Genomic DNA, 15262 nt, shown 5'->3' with positions numbered 1-15262 from the left:
GCTTGAATAAAACATTATTGTGAAAAAAAGCTGAGCTCTGCAGATTGGTTTTTAATCACACTTGTCTTATTATTATTTACCTTTGGTGGCAACATAATGTGGATTGCCACGGCCCAAGACCTGGTTCTGCCGCTTCCTCGTGTTGGTCTCAAGGTAGCATAATTCTCCCAACATCCCATTTTTCCTTCTGTAAAATGAGGGCAACAAACCTGCCTCCTAGAATTATTGTGAGCCTTATATTAAATGACATACTGGGAGCATTTAGACCCAAAGAGAAAACTGACACACACTGCACCTGTTTTCTCTCCTCTCTTGTAAGTTCTATTTTCTTAAAAGAATCTCTTTACGGTATTTCTATTCCTAACTCTTAAGTTTTTGTTGATAGAAACATAAAATTGTCCAGCGTTCAGAAAAACATACCTACCTCCACACAGATGAGATAAGTGTACAAGAAAATGAGTATAAACTACTGGCATATCTTATGGAAAGATTATCATATGTTAAGCTTGGTGTGTTAAAAATAGAACCAGATAAAATTTCAGGTAGGTATGCATCCTGAAAAAAAAAAAATCACCCTTAATTACACTTACAAATTTTAGTCAATCTACCAAATTACAATCGTGTTAAAAAGTCAAGAAGTTTTATGAATCAGTAGTGTAGATTTCTGGAGAAAAAAAACACATTAATTTTTACGATGTTTTATAAACCTTAAGGTACTAAACAACACAAGATATTGTTTTGATTTTAATGTCCTTTTGGCTTCTAGAATAACTGGAGATCAAAATAAAATCACTCAACAAATTAAACTACAAATTTTTATTCAGTGGAATTAATGTGAAATTTACATGTTAAGCAAGGGAACTCAGCTCTTCAGGAAGTTATAATGACATATACAATAGACATAAAGTCAACAAAGATAACAAACAAAATTTTTAGAAGTCTTCCAACAATTTCATCTTCTGGACTTGCGGGAATAGTAGTAGACATTAATATCCAGTTTTTACACATCATATCCAGAATGTTCTTGCTCCCTAGGGGGAAAAAAGAGAGAAGAGTAACCTGAAATAAACATATTTATAATCCTGATTCTTTAAACTCAATGGACTATTTGTACTGTAAAGAAACAGTGATGAGGAAACATCTATACACATCTATAACCTGCCAATAAACTAAAATTATTTTCCCCCTAATGAATTAAAATATTTTCCCCCCACTCATTTTTACCACTTTATGTCATAATCATACATTTTTCTACATGTCAAATATGCTTTTCTTTCTAAAGAGAAAGAGCTTGGGACGCCTGGATGGCTCCATTGGTTAAGCATCTGCCTTTAGGTCAGGTCATGATCCCAGGGTCCTGGGATCGAGTCCCGCATCGGGCTCCCTGCTCAGCGGGGAGCCTGCTTCTCCCTCTGCCTGCCGTTCCCCCTGCTTGTGCACTTGCTCTCCCTCTCTCTCTCTCTGACAAATAAATAAATAAAATCTTAAAAAAAGAAATAAATAAAAAGAAATAATAACCATCCAATAAAATGATGGTTATTACAACTATGAAATAATAAAAACACAGCTCAAGGAACTATCAGACTGACCATTCTCTTGTCATGTTAGCAGTAATTAGTTTTTTATGAAATCTCATCTACAAAGTCGTCATCTCTATTGGCATCCGTGAAATTGCCCTTCTTCGCACCTGTATGGGCAGCATCACCAGGAAATGAGAATTTGAAGACATGGAAAAAGGCAGGTGATAAAATTTTTTTTATTAAACAACAAAAGGTCTTTTTCATTGTCTTGATCTTTCCTCAAGGTTCTCTCTCTCATTATTTTGGTCACTGAATAAGATATCAAACATTTAATTTCCTCCACGTTTCTGTGTTAAACAGTTTTTACAAATAACAGGAATTTCAAAAAGTATTATGGAATTTTAAAAGGTACTAATGTGAGCTCTGTGTAGCACACTGTTGGAACATTCTACCAAATCGCTGTCAGGTAGGGAGTTCAGAACCATTCTGAACTCCCTTTTCAGGAATGCAAGGTCAAATAAATCAAGCAATTTTCAAAGACTTATCTCAAAGTTCCTTTTATACACTCAAAAAGGAGCGTCAATACTTTTTAAAAGTGGCAGTGTTGGGATAGAAGAATATTTTTTGCTATTTTCACTCAAAAACCAAAAAGGAACATTGAGTTGTGAGAGAGAGGGGAAGAGATGAGGTTTGGACGGTGTTGTCTTCTCCCAATTTAGCAATCTTGGTTAAGTTCTGTAATAACTAGCCCCATTCCTGGAGGAGGGAATGGCAAGCCCCAAATTACACAGCACTCACTGGCAAAGTAAACACCTAGAATTTCCCCGACATTCAACGATTCCTTTTGCCTATGTCTCAGAAACAAGGGGTGAGAATAATACATGGGTTTGCTAAGTGATTTCCTTCACTCCTATGGCTGTGGCCTCCAACTCGTATTTCTTTAATCTGTGCTCTGAGGGGCACCTTTACTTTCCTCCAACAACAGCAAGAGACCAAAATAGGAAGTGTGGGAAAGACCAGAGAGCTGGTGGGGACTGGTGAGTGAGTAGAAACCTGTTTCTCACCTGACTTAATCCCACGTAGTGGTAGTTAACCCTGCTCCTTGGTGTTCTCTCCCTAAGCTCTTGCTAGAACAAAGTGCATTCAGCACAGGTGGTCTCTTAGCAACCTTGGTCCCTGTGCCAAAGCACATTAAAAAGGTTTTATTGCATAGTGAGATAGTATACAAAGTGGAGGAGCAGGGAGGCTGCTAAAATTACTTTCAAAGAAGTCAGGAAGATGTCAAAGAGCGGACTTCGGGAAATATGACACTTTAATTTTAATTTATCACAGATTTGTGCAGCCAAACACTGAAATTTTAACAGATAGGTTAAGCTGAATTCTAGGGTTTTCCTGGCAGGGCAAACATTCATCATGTTTTTAAAACAATACTTCTCAGGGGGTGGGGGAATGGGAGAAATGTTGTTTAAAGATACATACTCACAACCAGTAAGAAAGTTCTAAAGACCTAATACCCAGTACAGTGATTATAGACAATAAAACTACATTATAAACATTAAACCTGCTAAGAGACTAGGTTTTAATTGTTTTCAACATGAGAAGAAATGGTAATTATGTGATGTGATAGAGGTACTAGCTAATACTACTATGGCAATCATACTGTGATATAAATTTATCCAATCAATATGTCTTACAACTTACACTTATGCAGTGTTGTAGGTCAAACACAACTGAATCAAAAAATTCCCTAAAAATTATCTTAAATATATTTGCTTCAATATCTTCTATGACAGCGAACAAAACTTCACTGTCTATGTAAGACCATAGTTCATGTGATTGTGTGTCTGCTATAAATTCTTAAGTTTTAAAATTTTGTATCACTTTTATGAACAAATTAGAAAGTGCAGGAGTAAATTTATTACAAAAGACCAGCCTATAAAATTTAGGCACAAATGGAAGATTATTTATCCAATAAAATGATGGTTATTACAACTATGAAATAATAAAAACACTACTTAGAAAATTATGTTTAAAAAAAATCAAATATGATTAAAACCCTTACCTTACGACCACCCATTACACTCCTAGGTATATACTGGGTGCATGGATATCCACACCAGGATGCACATTGTTCGTAATATTCTCCACTTAGAAACAGCCTGAATGCCCATTAGCAGATAAATAGATAAATTCATATAATGGAATACTACACAATACTGAAAATTAAGCTACAGCTACATACAAAAGCAGGGGTAAATTTTACAATCATAATATTGAGTTTTAAAAAGCAAGGCACCAAAGGGGCACATGGGTGGCGCATTTGGTTAAAGCATCCAACTCTTGGTTTTGGCTCAGGTCATGATCTCAGGGTCGTGAGATCATGCCCCTTCGGGCTCTGCATTCAGTATGGAGTCTGCTTGAGATTCTCTCCCACTCCCTCTGCCCCTCCCCCTGCACTCTCTCTCTAAAATAAATAAATCTTCTTTTAAAAATGTGCAGTTTAGGGATGCGTATGTGTATGGCAGCCGTGTAGGAGGTCAATTTAGCAAGAAAAGCAAGCGATTGGCTACCATACATCAGGATGGGGTGACTTCAGCAAGGGTAAGGGAAGGAACAGGTGGGATGAGGAGCTCCCGGCACTGTTTAATTTCTTGTCCTGGGTGGTGGTTACATTGGCAGTCACTTTTTAACCACTTGTTAAACTGTACATATAAGCTTTATGTGCTTTTCTGCATGTATGTGAAACTTCACAACTGAAATATGAGAAGAAAAAAAAAGAAAGAAAACAAAAATATCTACAAACGATCACAGAGGCCAAGTTTGGAAGGAAGGACTATATGTGATTTTTTTTATCCTTGCCATTTTCATGTCTTGCATTTTCATTTAAAAGGACATTGCTTGCTTCTAGACATGTATCCTATGACCTCACTGATATGAGAAATTCTTAATCTCAGGAAACAAACTGAGGGTTGCTGGAGTGGTGGTGGGTGTGGGAGGGACGGGGTGGCTGGGGGATAGACATTGGGGAAGGTATGTGCTACGGTGAGCTCTGTGCATTGTGCAAGACTGTTGAATCACAGATCTGTACCTCTGAAACAAATAATACAACATATGTTAAAAAAAAAAAGAAGAAGAAGATAGCAGGAGGGAAAAATGAAGGGGGTGGAAATCGGAGGGGGAGACGAACCATGAGAGACGATGGACTCTGAGAAACAAACTGAGGGTTCTAGAGGGGAGGGGGCTGGGGGGATGGGTTAGCCTGGTGATGGGTATTAAAGAGGGCACGTTCTGCGTGGAGCACTGGGTGTTATGCACAAACAACGAATCATGGAACACTACATCAAAAACTAATGATGTAATGTATGGTGATTAACATAACAATAAAAAATGAGAAAAAAAGGACATTGCTTGCTTCTATAACTTTAGAAAATAAAAAAACTAGTTTCAAAATTGCCAATCCCTCTCCTTCTCCATATATACAAAATAACGTACACTGATTTAATTTTTGCCAAACCAATCATTTAAACAAGTATGAACTTGGGAAAATTAGATTTATCCATGAGACATTTTAATGAAAATATGAAACTTATGTGAATAAGTACAAATTACCTATTTTCAATTAAAATGTTTCGCTGATAAACTTAACTTTCCTTGAGTTCATTTTAAGTCTCTTTTGCTAAAGAACATGTTCTTGTCTCGTTCAAAATGCTCATGATCAACAGGAATATGGGTGGTTCCTGTTTGGTTCTTCAACCTGATGATAGATCTGCTTTCAGATCTAAATCATTGGAAGGACACAGACTTGTATCATCACAAGCTTATTAACATGCTCAGATTTTACTGTGGATTAAAATTATGAGTGTCACTGCACTTTGATTTACATTTCGTTTAATTCTTACTTAGCTCAACGCTTTGTAATCGGGTGTTTTTTTCTTTGGGATTGGAGGGACATTCTTTTTGGGGGAAAAAGCTATTTAGCAGCAGCAGTTTTCAGGGGAAAAAATGATTCCTAGTGTTTTTTATTGGATACAACATGCACCAAAAATACAAATTTCAAACAAATTAGGACACTTTTAAGAATATGATAGAACATACTGAGCGTGACTATTTCAAGACCATGGTCTTATCTTGAATGTAGTATTTAAAAATCACAACTAAAATAACCTCCAATTTCTGATATAAGATATCCCAGATTATTTTGGGCCTAATAATACTTCATGTCGAAATTTCAGATGACTGCAAATAATTTATCATCTCATTTGCAATGCTTCTACCTGCCTTTCTTTTCCCTATTTCCAGAAGGCACTGGGAATCAATTTATTTTTTTATAGAATGTTGTACTGAAAATACTCTCTTATCTAGTTTTTAAGATTTGTATTTATTTTATCTTTTGACTCCAGGAAGAGTCTAAATAATCTAATTCAAAGTGACCCGTTCATTGTTTATCGAGTGGTTGAATAGTGGTATTCCACAAAGGAAGCTGGACAAATGGAGAGTCGCAATGAACTTTGGTCTCTGGGAGTTGAATTTCACTGTATTCCCTGTTCTTCCTCTTGCCATCAGCTTGTAGGCTCTTGCCTTTAAAACCTTTACAATCTTGCTTTTATATAAAATGGGGCTTCTCAAATCAACTCCGACTTCCATAAGAAGAGTGGATTTGCTAAATGGCTTGCCCCTCCCCACTGTAAGACCTCACCATTTTCTCAATTTCTCTCAACCTCTATTATTTCCCCTCATTAAGCATGGATTCTTGTCAAGACAAAGAACAGAACATACTTTGGAAAGTCTATTTTTCAGTCAAAAGAAAAACACTTTTCAATGGATTCGAGTTTGTAGTCTCAAACTCTTGAGTCATATTTCAAAAATATTTCCTTTTTTGACAAGAATTTGTTCCTCCTACTCTTGTTTCCATCAGTATCTAATGGTCAAGATAGTATTGAGCAAAGTTCCCTAGAGACACATGTTAGAAAATGACACATAATTGAAATCTGTCCATTTTTACCTAATGAGTCATTCAAGTAAAGTACAATAATTACCCTTTATTGAGGGGCTAGCATGTGCCAGGCTGCGGTTATGTGCTTTTAGAACATGGACCAACTACCCAAGGCCACTCTGTATTCTGAGCTGGATCCTAGATTCTACTAACCCAGGACTCCAGATGGCACCATCTTTCAACTACATAGATTTATTAATATTTTCAAACAAAAAGTTACTTTTGAAAAGATCTGTATTACAATGGAAATTGACCATACTGAAATGGAAATATCCACATGTAATTATTAACGACCACTCTTCCTCTTTGGTCCTGGCTCCTTTCTGTGTCTGTGAAAGGCTGGTTGAATAATGCATTAGACAGTCTTGCAATGACTCTTCTGGGAGAGATAACCCCGAATTTGCCGGGATATCTATACAACAGCCAGCTGTTCATTTACTCACATCAAAATAATCTGCTCTTTGTAAATGGGACATTCACAGACCACCAATGTGAGCTTACTCTAGCAACCAGGTTTGCTTAAAGTACAGGTTTTTTAAATCTATTTATTAGCTTTTTTATTTGCTATTTTATTCTTGTTTATTATTACTTTGTTATCCACCCACTGATCAGCATTTGACTGACAAGTTTTTCCCCTTGACCTCCTTAACATTAGCTGAAGAAATAACAAGAATGTTTTCAGGACATGGTGGTTGAACGATGGGTCTGGAATCAGACTGATGGGGTCTCACTGAGATCTGCTACTTACCATGAGACCTCGGACAAATTACATGAACTCTCCATGAATTAGTTAGCACTTCTCTAAAATGGGGATGAAAATAATAGTACCTATTTATTAGGGCAGTGTGAGAATTAAACGAGATGATATTGTGCCTAGCAAGTACACATAATAAACAATGGTAAATATTATTATAATTATAATCTAGCATATTACTTCCTAGATAGTATCCTTGAATGAGTCATTCTTCTCGGGCTCTCTTTAAACACCTAAGCACACAAAATTGTCACACACCTTTGAAACCCAGTGTTACCTCTTCTGTGATCTAGCCTGACTTCCTCAGGCAGAATTTAAGCCAGCTTGTCTACACCATATTTCAACTCACCACACTGTATTATGGTTGTTTGTATATACCACCCCATAGACTGCAGATGTCTTACTAGAAAGTGAGGATGGCTTTACCCACCCTGGATCCCAATGCCTCACAGTATCTGACATCAATCCATTTTCAACAAATATTGCTTTAATAACTGCATGTAAAGTGGAAGCTTTTTCAGAAGACCGGAAGGTCATTTTGTTTAAATGACAATTACAACAGGAAAAACACATGCATTAAGTCTACCTTTTTTAGCAAATATTTAAAAAGTAAAATCCCAAAGTTGGGTGCTTTCTATATGGAAAATGTCTCTTAAAGTTTATGTGCAATAAAATTATCTTTTAGAAACTTCAGAAATCATATGGGAGTTATGTCTTGTTGGTGTTTTTGCTTCCGTATTTGTTTTTTGCTTGTAATTAGGGAACCAAGTCAAGCTGCTGGAAGGCAACAAAAATTTGGCACCAGCAATATGGGATTTTAGGATAGGAACGTCCTGTTAGGATGGCTATAGTTTCTACAGCATAATGGAGACTTGCCCCTGAGGACTCTAGAAACAGACACTGGTGTGGCAGAGCAGGAGACTCTTCAAATTTGAGTCATGCAGAAGTTAACTAAAAACTCAGACCTATTCAAAAGTAAATGGGTTTTGTGCGTTATGTAAGTTTCTAAAATCTGAGTTCAAATTGCGCTTTTGAACTAGTTAAGGCCCCATTAGATTCTGCCCAAAGCTGAATTATGTGAGAAAGGAAATTTAACACACATCTGAGAAATTAATTCATCAATGATACGAGTCTTGTATGAGAGAAAGTTTGTTGAATGAGAATCATAATAATGGCGATGTGGCTTTACACTTAAATGACTGCCGGCATGATCGTTGCACCTTGTTTCCTGCTCGAGATAGGATTTCAAAGAGATTTTTCTCTTTCCAGCTAAGAAAAACAACAGTAGTGAAAGGTCTGAAATACGACAGAAATGTTGGCACTGGAAAAGATATTTGCGATTTGGAAACTTCCCATTGGACCAACAAGGCCCAGAGAAGGTCGGGGAGTACAGGGATTTGTCTGAGGCTCAACAGCTACGCTTCTTCACAACCACCATCACGATGGCCTCAGCCGTTTTTTGACGTTTGAGATAAATTGGATTCTGCATTTCACTCGCCCATTGGGAGGCATTCTACCTTCATCACCTCCAAATTCTCTGATTCGGGCCAGGGTCAGACCAGAGAGTCCAAAATAAAGGAAGTCACAAGCGAAAACTGAAACACTTGGCAGGTCAGAGCTTGATAAAGTGGACTTCGACTGAGGACAAAAACATGTGCTTGGTCACAGATGGTCAGTCAGCAAAGTGGAGTGAGGAGAGAGCATAGGTTTTAGAGCCAGACCGAACTGGTTTTAGATCCTGGTTCCAGCTGGTGTGGCCCTGTAGCCTCAGACCTGGCACTTAACCTCACCTGCTACCCAGAGATGATATTGGTTTTGCAGGGAATTGAAAGGATTTTATTCGCAACTATCACTAGGAAGGGCCTACAAATGCTTTGATTTTAATCACATAAAACCTGATATCGTGAGTAATTAGCACTCCTATTTCCTTAGTGGGAGAAACTGAAGAGCAGAGATGTTAAATAAACTAGTTCAGGTCACACGCCAGGGATAACTGGGGATTTGAATGAAGGTCTGTCTGGCTCCACAGCCTTCGCTACTGGGGTATCTCAGGATTGGTAAAAAAGCAAGCCAAGAGCCCAGCATGCTGCCTGGTGCTTGAGCAAACAGTTGTTGTTACAATGAAGCAACGAATCAGAAACATGGCCACTTCCCCTCCGCCCAACAGCGGGGTGGGGGGGGGGGGGTTGGGAGGGAAGAGAAGAGTAGTGACTTGGATGGATGAGAGCAAACAAGTGGATCTAGAGGTGGAAAGGGGAAGTGGAGGCAGGCGTGTGGGCGTGTGGGCTGGATTATCTGGCAGCACTCACGATGCCCCCCACCCGACCTGTGGGGATCTACTGTACTTCCTTCTCTTCAACTGTCCCTCTCATGCTTTCTTTCTGTGCAGGTGGGGCCTTCCTGGGCCATCGTGACCATGCCTCGAATGTTGTAAGTAAATATCTTGCCCTAAAATGAACCATTTTTCTACACATGAACAAACATCTCCTCTTAATCATCCACTGCCAAGACTTCTGAAGGTTGAGATTTCCCACTGGTACATTCCTGACCCAAATAGGAGATTGTGCATTGCCCCCAAGAAGACATAAATTGCCCAGTTACAGGCACTTAACATTAAGAAATCTTCTGGAACCAAAATAATCAAAATGTCATCAACCCGTCAGGTTCCCCAACCCTCTCCATGAATCACAGCTGTTGTGCCCTCTTACAAGGCCAAATGAACTGCCCAGAGCCTGGCTGGGGACCAGCTCTGCAAGGTTTCGGAAGGAAGCCCCAGCACAGGTTTGTCCTGCCATGGTGTGAGGAAGCAGGAGTGAGACTGAGGGTGTGTGCTTGTGAGGTCTGTGTTTTTTATCTGCAGAATTCATACAGCCAAGCGAGGGCCACTCCCGGCTGGGGGCTGGTGAGTGGAAGAGAGTGGAGACTGTCTGGGCCTGTTGGAGTTCTAAACAGCATCTGGCAAAACCTTTCAAACTACTTTCTGCAACACACAATCTGCATAAACTCCCTGATGGCAATTTTGGATTCATTAAGGTGCAGATTTGATTTCTGAAACCAGTTAAGTGTTTTTTGGAGTCAAGTTTAGCTGAGAAGGTAGATGGCTAGGGGGAGAACAGAATCTTAAGTTAAATGAAAGTCTGCAACCTTTTTAAAAACAGAATTGTATTTCCAGCATTTAGCACAGGCCTTAGAAGAAAATAGGTGCTCAATATAAAGTAATTGGGGGCACCTGGGTGGCTCAGTTGGTTGTCTGTATTCGGCTCAGGTCATGATCTCAGGGTCCTGGGATTGGGCCCCATGTCAGGCTGCCCACTCAGTGGGAAGTCTGCCTCTCCCTCTCCCTCTGCCCCTCCCCCTGATTATGCACGTACTCCTGCTCTCTCTCTCTCCCAAATAAATAAATAAAATCTTAAAAAAAAAACCACAAAAAACAAAAAGTAATTTGGGATGTGGGGGGTAGAGGGCTGAGGATGAGAGGCGGCTTTTAAGGTGCTGTTCTTCTATGCCTCACCAGTTCATTACTTAGAAGGTGAACCTTGGGAGGAATGCTGGAAACCCCTGAATCATTTTCTAAAAATTTACAGCCTTCCAAAGGGAAGTCTAACCAGCAATGCTCGTTTTGGGGGGATCAGTTTTGGGTGTGAAGGCCCTGTGGAATCTGGGCCCTATCTGTCTTCTGTCTGTACATCTCATGTACCATGGAGCAGCCCATTCTGATTTGTGCCTGAGTTATTCACAAAATGACTTCTTTCTCCTACTATATTCAGAGCTTACTGATGCCTTGCTAACCTAGCATGATGTCTTGCGTGCAGTAGGAATTGAATAAATGTCTGCACAATGAAAGCTTGTAGAGGAAAGCAAAAATCTCATCTCCTGAGTTACAGGGGGACACTTTGGGAAGCAAGTACTCTTTGAGACAATCCTCCTGTCTGTCTCCTCCAGGCACAGAATTAATCTAGCAATGAGGAAGAACAAGTCCCTTCTAACCACAGAAGAACATAACCAAAAGACAAATTTTAGAATACTGGTAAAGCAGGCAAGTTTATGAAAATACTAGCTTACACTTTGAAATTTTCTGGAAGGTTTGTCATCTTCTTTGATCTTAGCTGTAGCCTAATGTCCTGAACTGCTAACCATATGCCCCAGCGTCGACCTCCACACACTTGCCCATCCTAAAGATGAAACCAATTATTGTCTCTACCATTTAGTTTTTTAATTCTTTTTTTTCTTCCAAGATTTAATTTAAATTCAAGCTAGTTAACATATAGTGTAGTTCTGGTTTCAGGAGAATTTAGTGATTTATCACTTACATAAGACACCCAGTACTCATCACAGCTCCTGCCTTCCTTAATGCCTGTCACCCATTTAGCCCATCCCCCACCCACCTCCGTCCATTGTCTCTACCATTTAGATTCATGTCTTCTGTTAAAGACCACACTGGGGGCTCTAGATTTGAGTGTGAAACAAACAAAAGATGATTAAGAAGATTCAGGAGAAATTCAAATGAGGGATTTCATAAATAATGTTAGTATACTTGGCCACTTATATACATTATGAGTAAACCCCACTCCCCTATAAAAGAGGTCATTATGACTCTCATTTTACAAATGAGGAAACTGAGGCCCAGAGAGGTTGAGTGCTTGCTTAAACTCACACAACTGGTTAGTGCTCCAAGCCAGGGCTTCACACCAGGCCAGCATCTGCCTCTTTCTAATTCGCTGTAATGCCTCCCTTACATGTGTTATTTAGAAGCCTGATGCACATGTTCAAGAGCATGGAATATAGGTAACAAAAGCAGGAAGCTACATTAGTCCCCGGTCCTGAAGAATGACTGGATTGTCTGGTTTCAGCTGAGCTCACAAGGACCGAGCAAGTCTTCCTTTTCCAGACAGAAAACACAGTGACCTACTTTTCAGGACTCTCAGAAGCAACCATTATGAAGGAGGCTGCAAAGACAAAGCCTTCGGCGAAAAGAAAACAAGAAGGCGATGAACCGCTGGAACGAGGCAGGTGCCCTGTCTGAATGGAAGCTCCAGCAGGGGAGACCGGCAAGACCCCCATCTCTGGTGCAGCCCTCCGTGCATATACTTGCCCTGGGTGAGACTTCTCTCCGCGAACACTGGAGTGGCGGGAATACCAACCATGCCACCAGGTGTGGTCAAGTAATTTAGGAATTATTAATCCCTTGCTTCTCCTCCTGCCTTTATTTAGCCAGAAGGAAATGAGAGGAAGCAAATTCTAATTCGTTCATCTGTCGTGCAAGCGCCTCATACAGATTGGAGGGAGGCTGAAGCAGAGTGAGGGAAATTGGCTTTAGGAGTCTAAGTTTTGGCTTACTATATTCTCCCCCTACCAGAGGCGAACAGGAGTTACGCTAAACTTTCCTCCCGCATCGACATTGTAAAATGCCATATAGTTTAAAGAGCCAAACTTACTGTTGAGGGGCTCGATAATTGAAGTCCAAAGTCAAGGAGATGATCTCGCTTCCCTTTTGTGAAAAACACCATATGCTCTTGGGTGGATCAGGAGACTCGCTGGGCTGTTATTAATAACTGGCTTAGAGATTTATGAAGAAACATGAGCCAGACTGTCACGGGAGGATGCAAGTGGAAAGTAACTGACAGGCACAGGTGGGAAAAATTATAACAAAAATATACTTAGGCCCACATAGGAACTCAAACAACCCGTGAGAAAGGGATCAGCTCCCCATCCCCAGCAATCAATAGAACCTTATGTCAAATGTTCTAAGAATAAAACAATAACTAATAAGAATACCGTTTTACTCTCTGGGAGAACACCATGACTCACTTAGTGTTATACTATCCTTTGTTCTTCTGAGTGATTCTTTTCCATGGATATCTGAATACAAATTTATACATTTTTCCTGGTTTACTTTGACTTCCCCCTGTTTTTAAAATATATAAACAAATGGATTTTCAAATGCACATTATTATTTTGAGATTTATTTACCTGTGAGCATATCACTGTCTCTCCCTTAAGGAACCCAAAACAATTCCTGGCAAAGTGTATGTATGTGTATGTGTTGGGGGAGGGGAGCAGGTCTCAGAATAGTATCACACAAGGGAAACTGTAGCATTGACGTCCGAAGAATAGAAGCGGCATCACAACTTGGCTACTGGTTGCAGTGGTTCTCCTTTTGAAAAACTGTATTTCAAAAAAGTCCAAAAAAGATATATGCCTCCCCTGCCCTCAACAACTGATGTTAAATTGTTTGGATCATTAACAGCATGCTTTCAGACCTAAATTATATTAAACACTGGCTCTGCCTGTCCGTCTGAGGTGTTAAAAGGAAACAGATCATTAGACAATGTTATTGAAATACCTAAGGATACAAACTGAAGGGGAAAAATTCTTGCCAAATCGCCTCATTCTTAAGGTTCTAGCTACCTGTCACCTTGGCTCAAGCCTGGTAACTGTCCTTTTTCCAACTAAACCCTTTTCAACCAAATCCTGGGGGTGGGGGGAAATCAAAACACCTCACTACAAATAGTGGGGTGCTATTTTGCTGAGGCAACTGTTAAAAAGAGAAAGTAATACACCTGTGACCACCAGCTTAAGAGATGTGTTAAGAGGGAGAGGAGTAGGTACAAGGCCTTAATTTTTTTTCATACACTGATCAGTTACAATTCTTGAGTACCCACTGAATATATATACAATTCTTGAGTACCACTGAGTATGTTTATAGAACACACTCACGTACTATTGTAAATACATGATGTACATCATAAAACACAAGTGGAAATTTTTCAAAGATGAAATTTAAAAACAGACATTCTAATATTGTCTTAACACTCCTCAAGGGTCATTTTGACCCAAGCCTGGGGCCTGAAGTTCCCACTCTGCAGATGACAGGGGAGTGGTTCCGAGCCCTAGCTCCATCACTTACTACCACTTACTGTGGGTTGAATCGTGTCTCTCAGAAAGATATGTTCAAGTCCTACCTCCCAGGACCCATGAATGTGGCCTTATTTGGAAATAAGACCCTGCTCATATAATCAATTGAAGATGAGCTCTTCCTGGATTAAGATTGGTAATACTGGGCCCTACCCCAATGACTGGTGTCCTTAGAAGAGAGGGCAATTGGGATCCAGAGAGGAACACAGTGAGGACACCATGTGACAAAGGAAACAGAGACTGGATTGGTATGCCTACTAGCCAGGAACCCTGAGGACTTCTGGCAGCCACTGCAGGGATGAGAACACGAGGAAGAATCCTGCCCGAGCGGCTTCAGAGAAAGGAGGGCCTTGTGGACACCTGGATGTTGGACTTTCAGCTTCCAAAATGGAGACAATACATTTCTGTTGTTTTAAGCCACCAAGTTTGTGGTCATTTGTCCTGCAGCCCTAGGAAATGAATATATTAATTATGTGATATTAGCAATGTGACATAAGTAATGTTATGTATTCTTCTTGTGCCTCAGTTTCTTCATCTGTAAAATGGCAACCGAAATGTAATCAGGTTGTTTCCAGAAATAAGTGACATAAGGCATGGTGCAAGGCAAGGTCCTCAGCATGGTGCCAGGAACATGCAAACAATAGCTTACACTTAGGGAAGCTTTATGAGTGAGGACGGGGGCGGGCGGCGGCTAGCCAACTTTGGTGGAGCACTCCTTCAAAAACTCACCCCTCGGAAACTTGTTGGGGGGGGTGAGTGAAAGGAGGGGAGCAGGGGCAGGGGCGTGATAATGTTGGACTCTACCTGAATCCTGTGCCCCTGAACTTCCTCACCACTTTGTGTTCCAGGAAAAGGTTTACAGCAAAGAACCACCCTTCTTCAAATGACTTAATCTAAGACTGGTGGATAACTCCCTTGTTCACCTACAGCCAAGGCCAGACACAGACCCTCTACATTCCCTCTCTGTCTCATAAATGGTCAGCTGAACCCCAGTTTGTCCCCACTGACCAATCTGAACAAAATACTCGCTAACGTGTCTTGACCAAACTCTACTCAGGCTTCTCTCTCCAGACAGTCCCC

General features: G+C 40.1%; 1 protein-coding gene across 1 annotated transcript; it reads right to left on the bottom strand.

The window, feature by feature from the left end:
* Positions 1–870: 870 nt before the first annotated feature.
* MRLN (myoregulin) lies at positions 871–2663 on the bottom strand. Its single transcript, XM_028123974.2, has 2 exons — positions 2585–2663; positions 871–1031 (listed from the first exon to the last, which is right to left on the bottom strand). The coding sequence occupies exon 2, from the start codon at positions 1009–1011 to the stop codon at positions 871–873; it is 141 nt and encodes a 46-aa protein (XP_027979775.1). The 5' UTR covers positions 1012–1031; positions 2585–2663.
* Between the last annotated feature and the right edge of the window lie 12599 nt (positions 2664–15262).

Source organism: Eumetopias jubatus, unplaced genomic scaffold (assembly GCF_037043125.1).
Source record: "Eumetopias jubatus isolate StellerSeaLion01/CBP00866 unplaced genomic scaffold, mEumJub1_p1.0 scaffold_17, whole genome shotgun sequence".
Lineage (NCBI taxonomy): Eukaryota > Metazoa > Chordata > Mammalia > Carnivora > Otariidae > Eumetopias > Eumetopias jubatus.
This window is presented reverse-complemented; position numbering and strand designations above follow the sequence as displayed.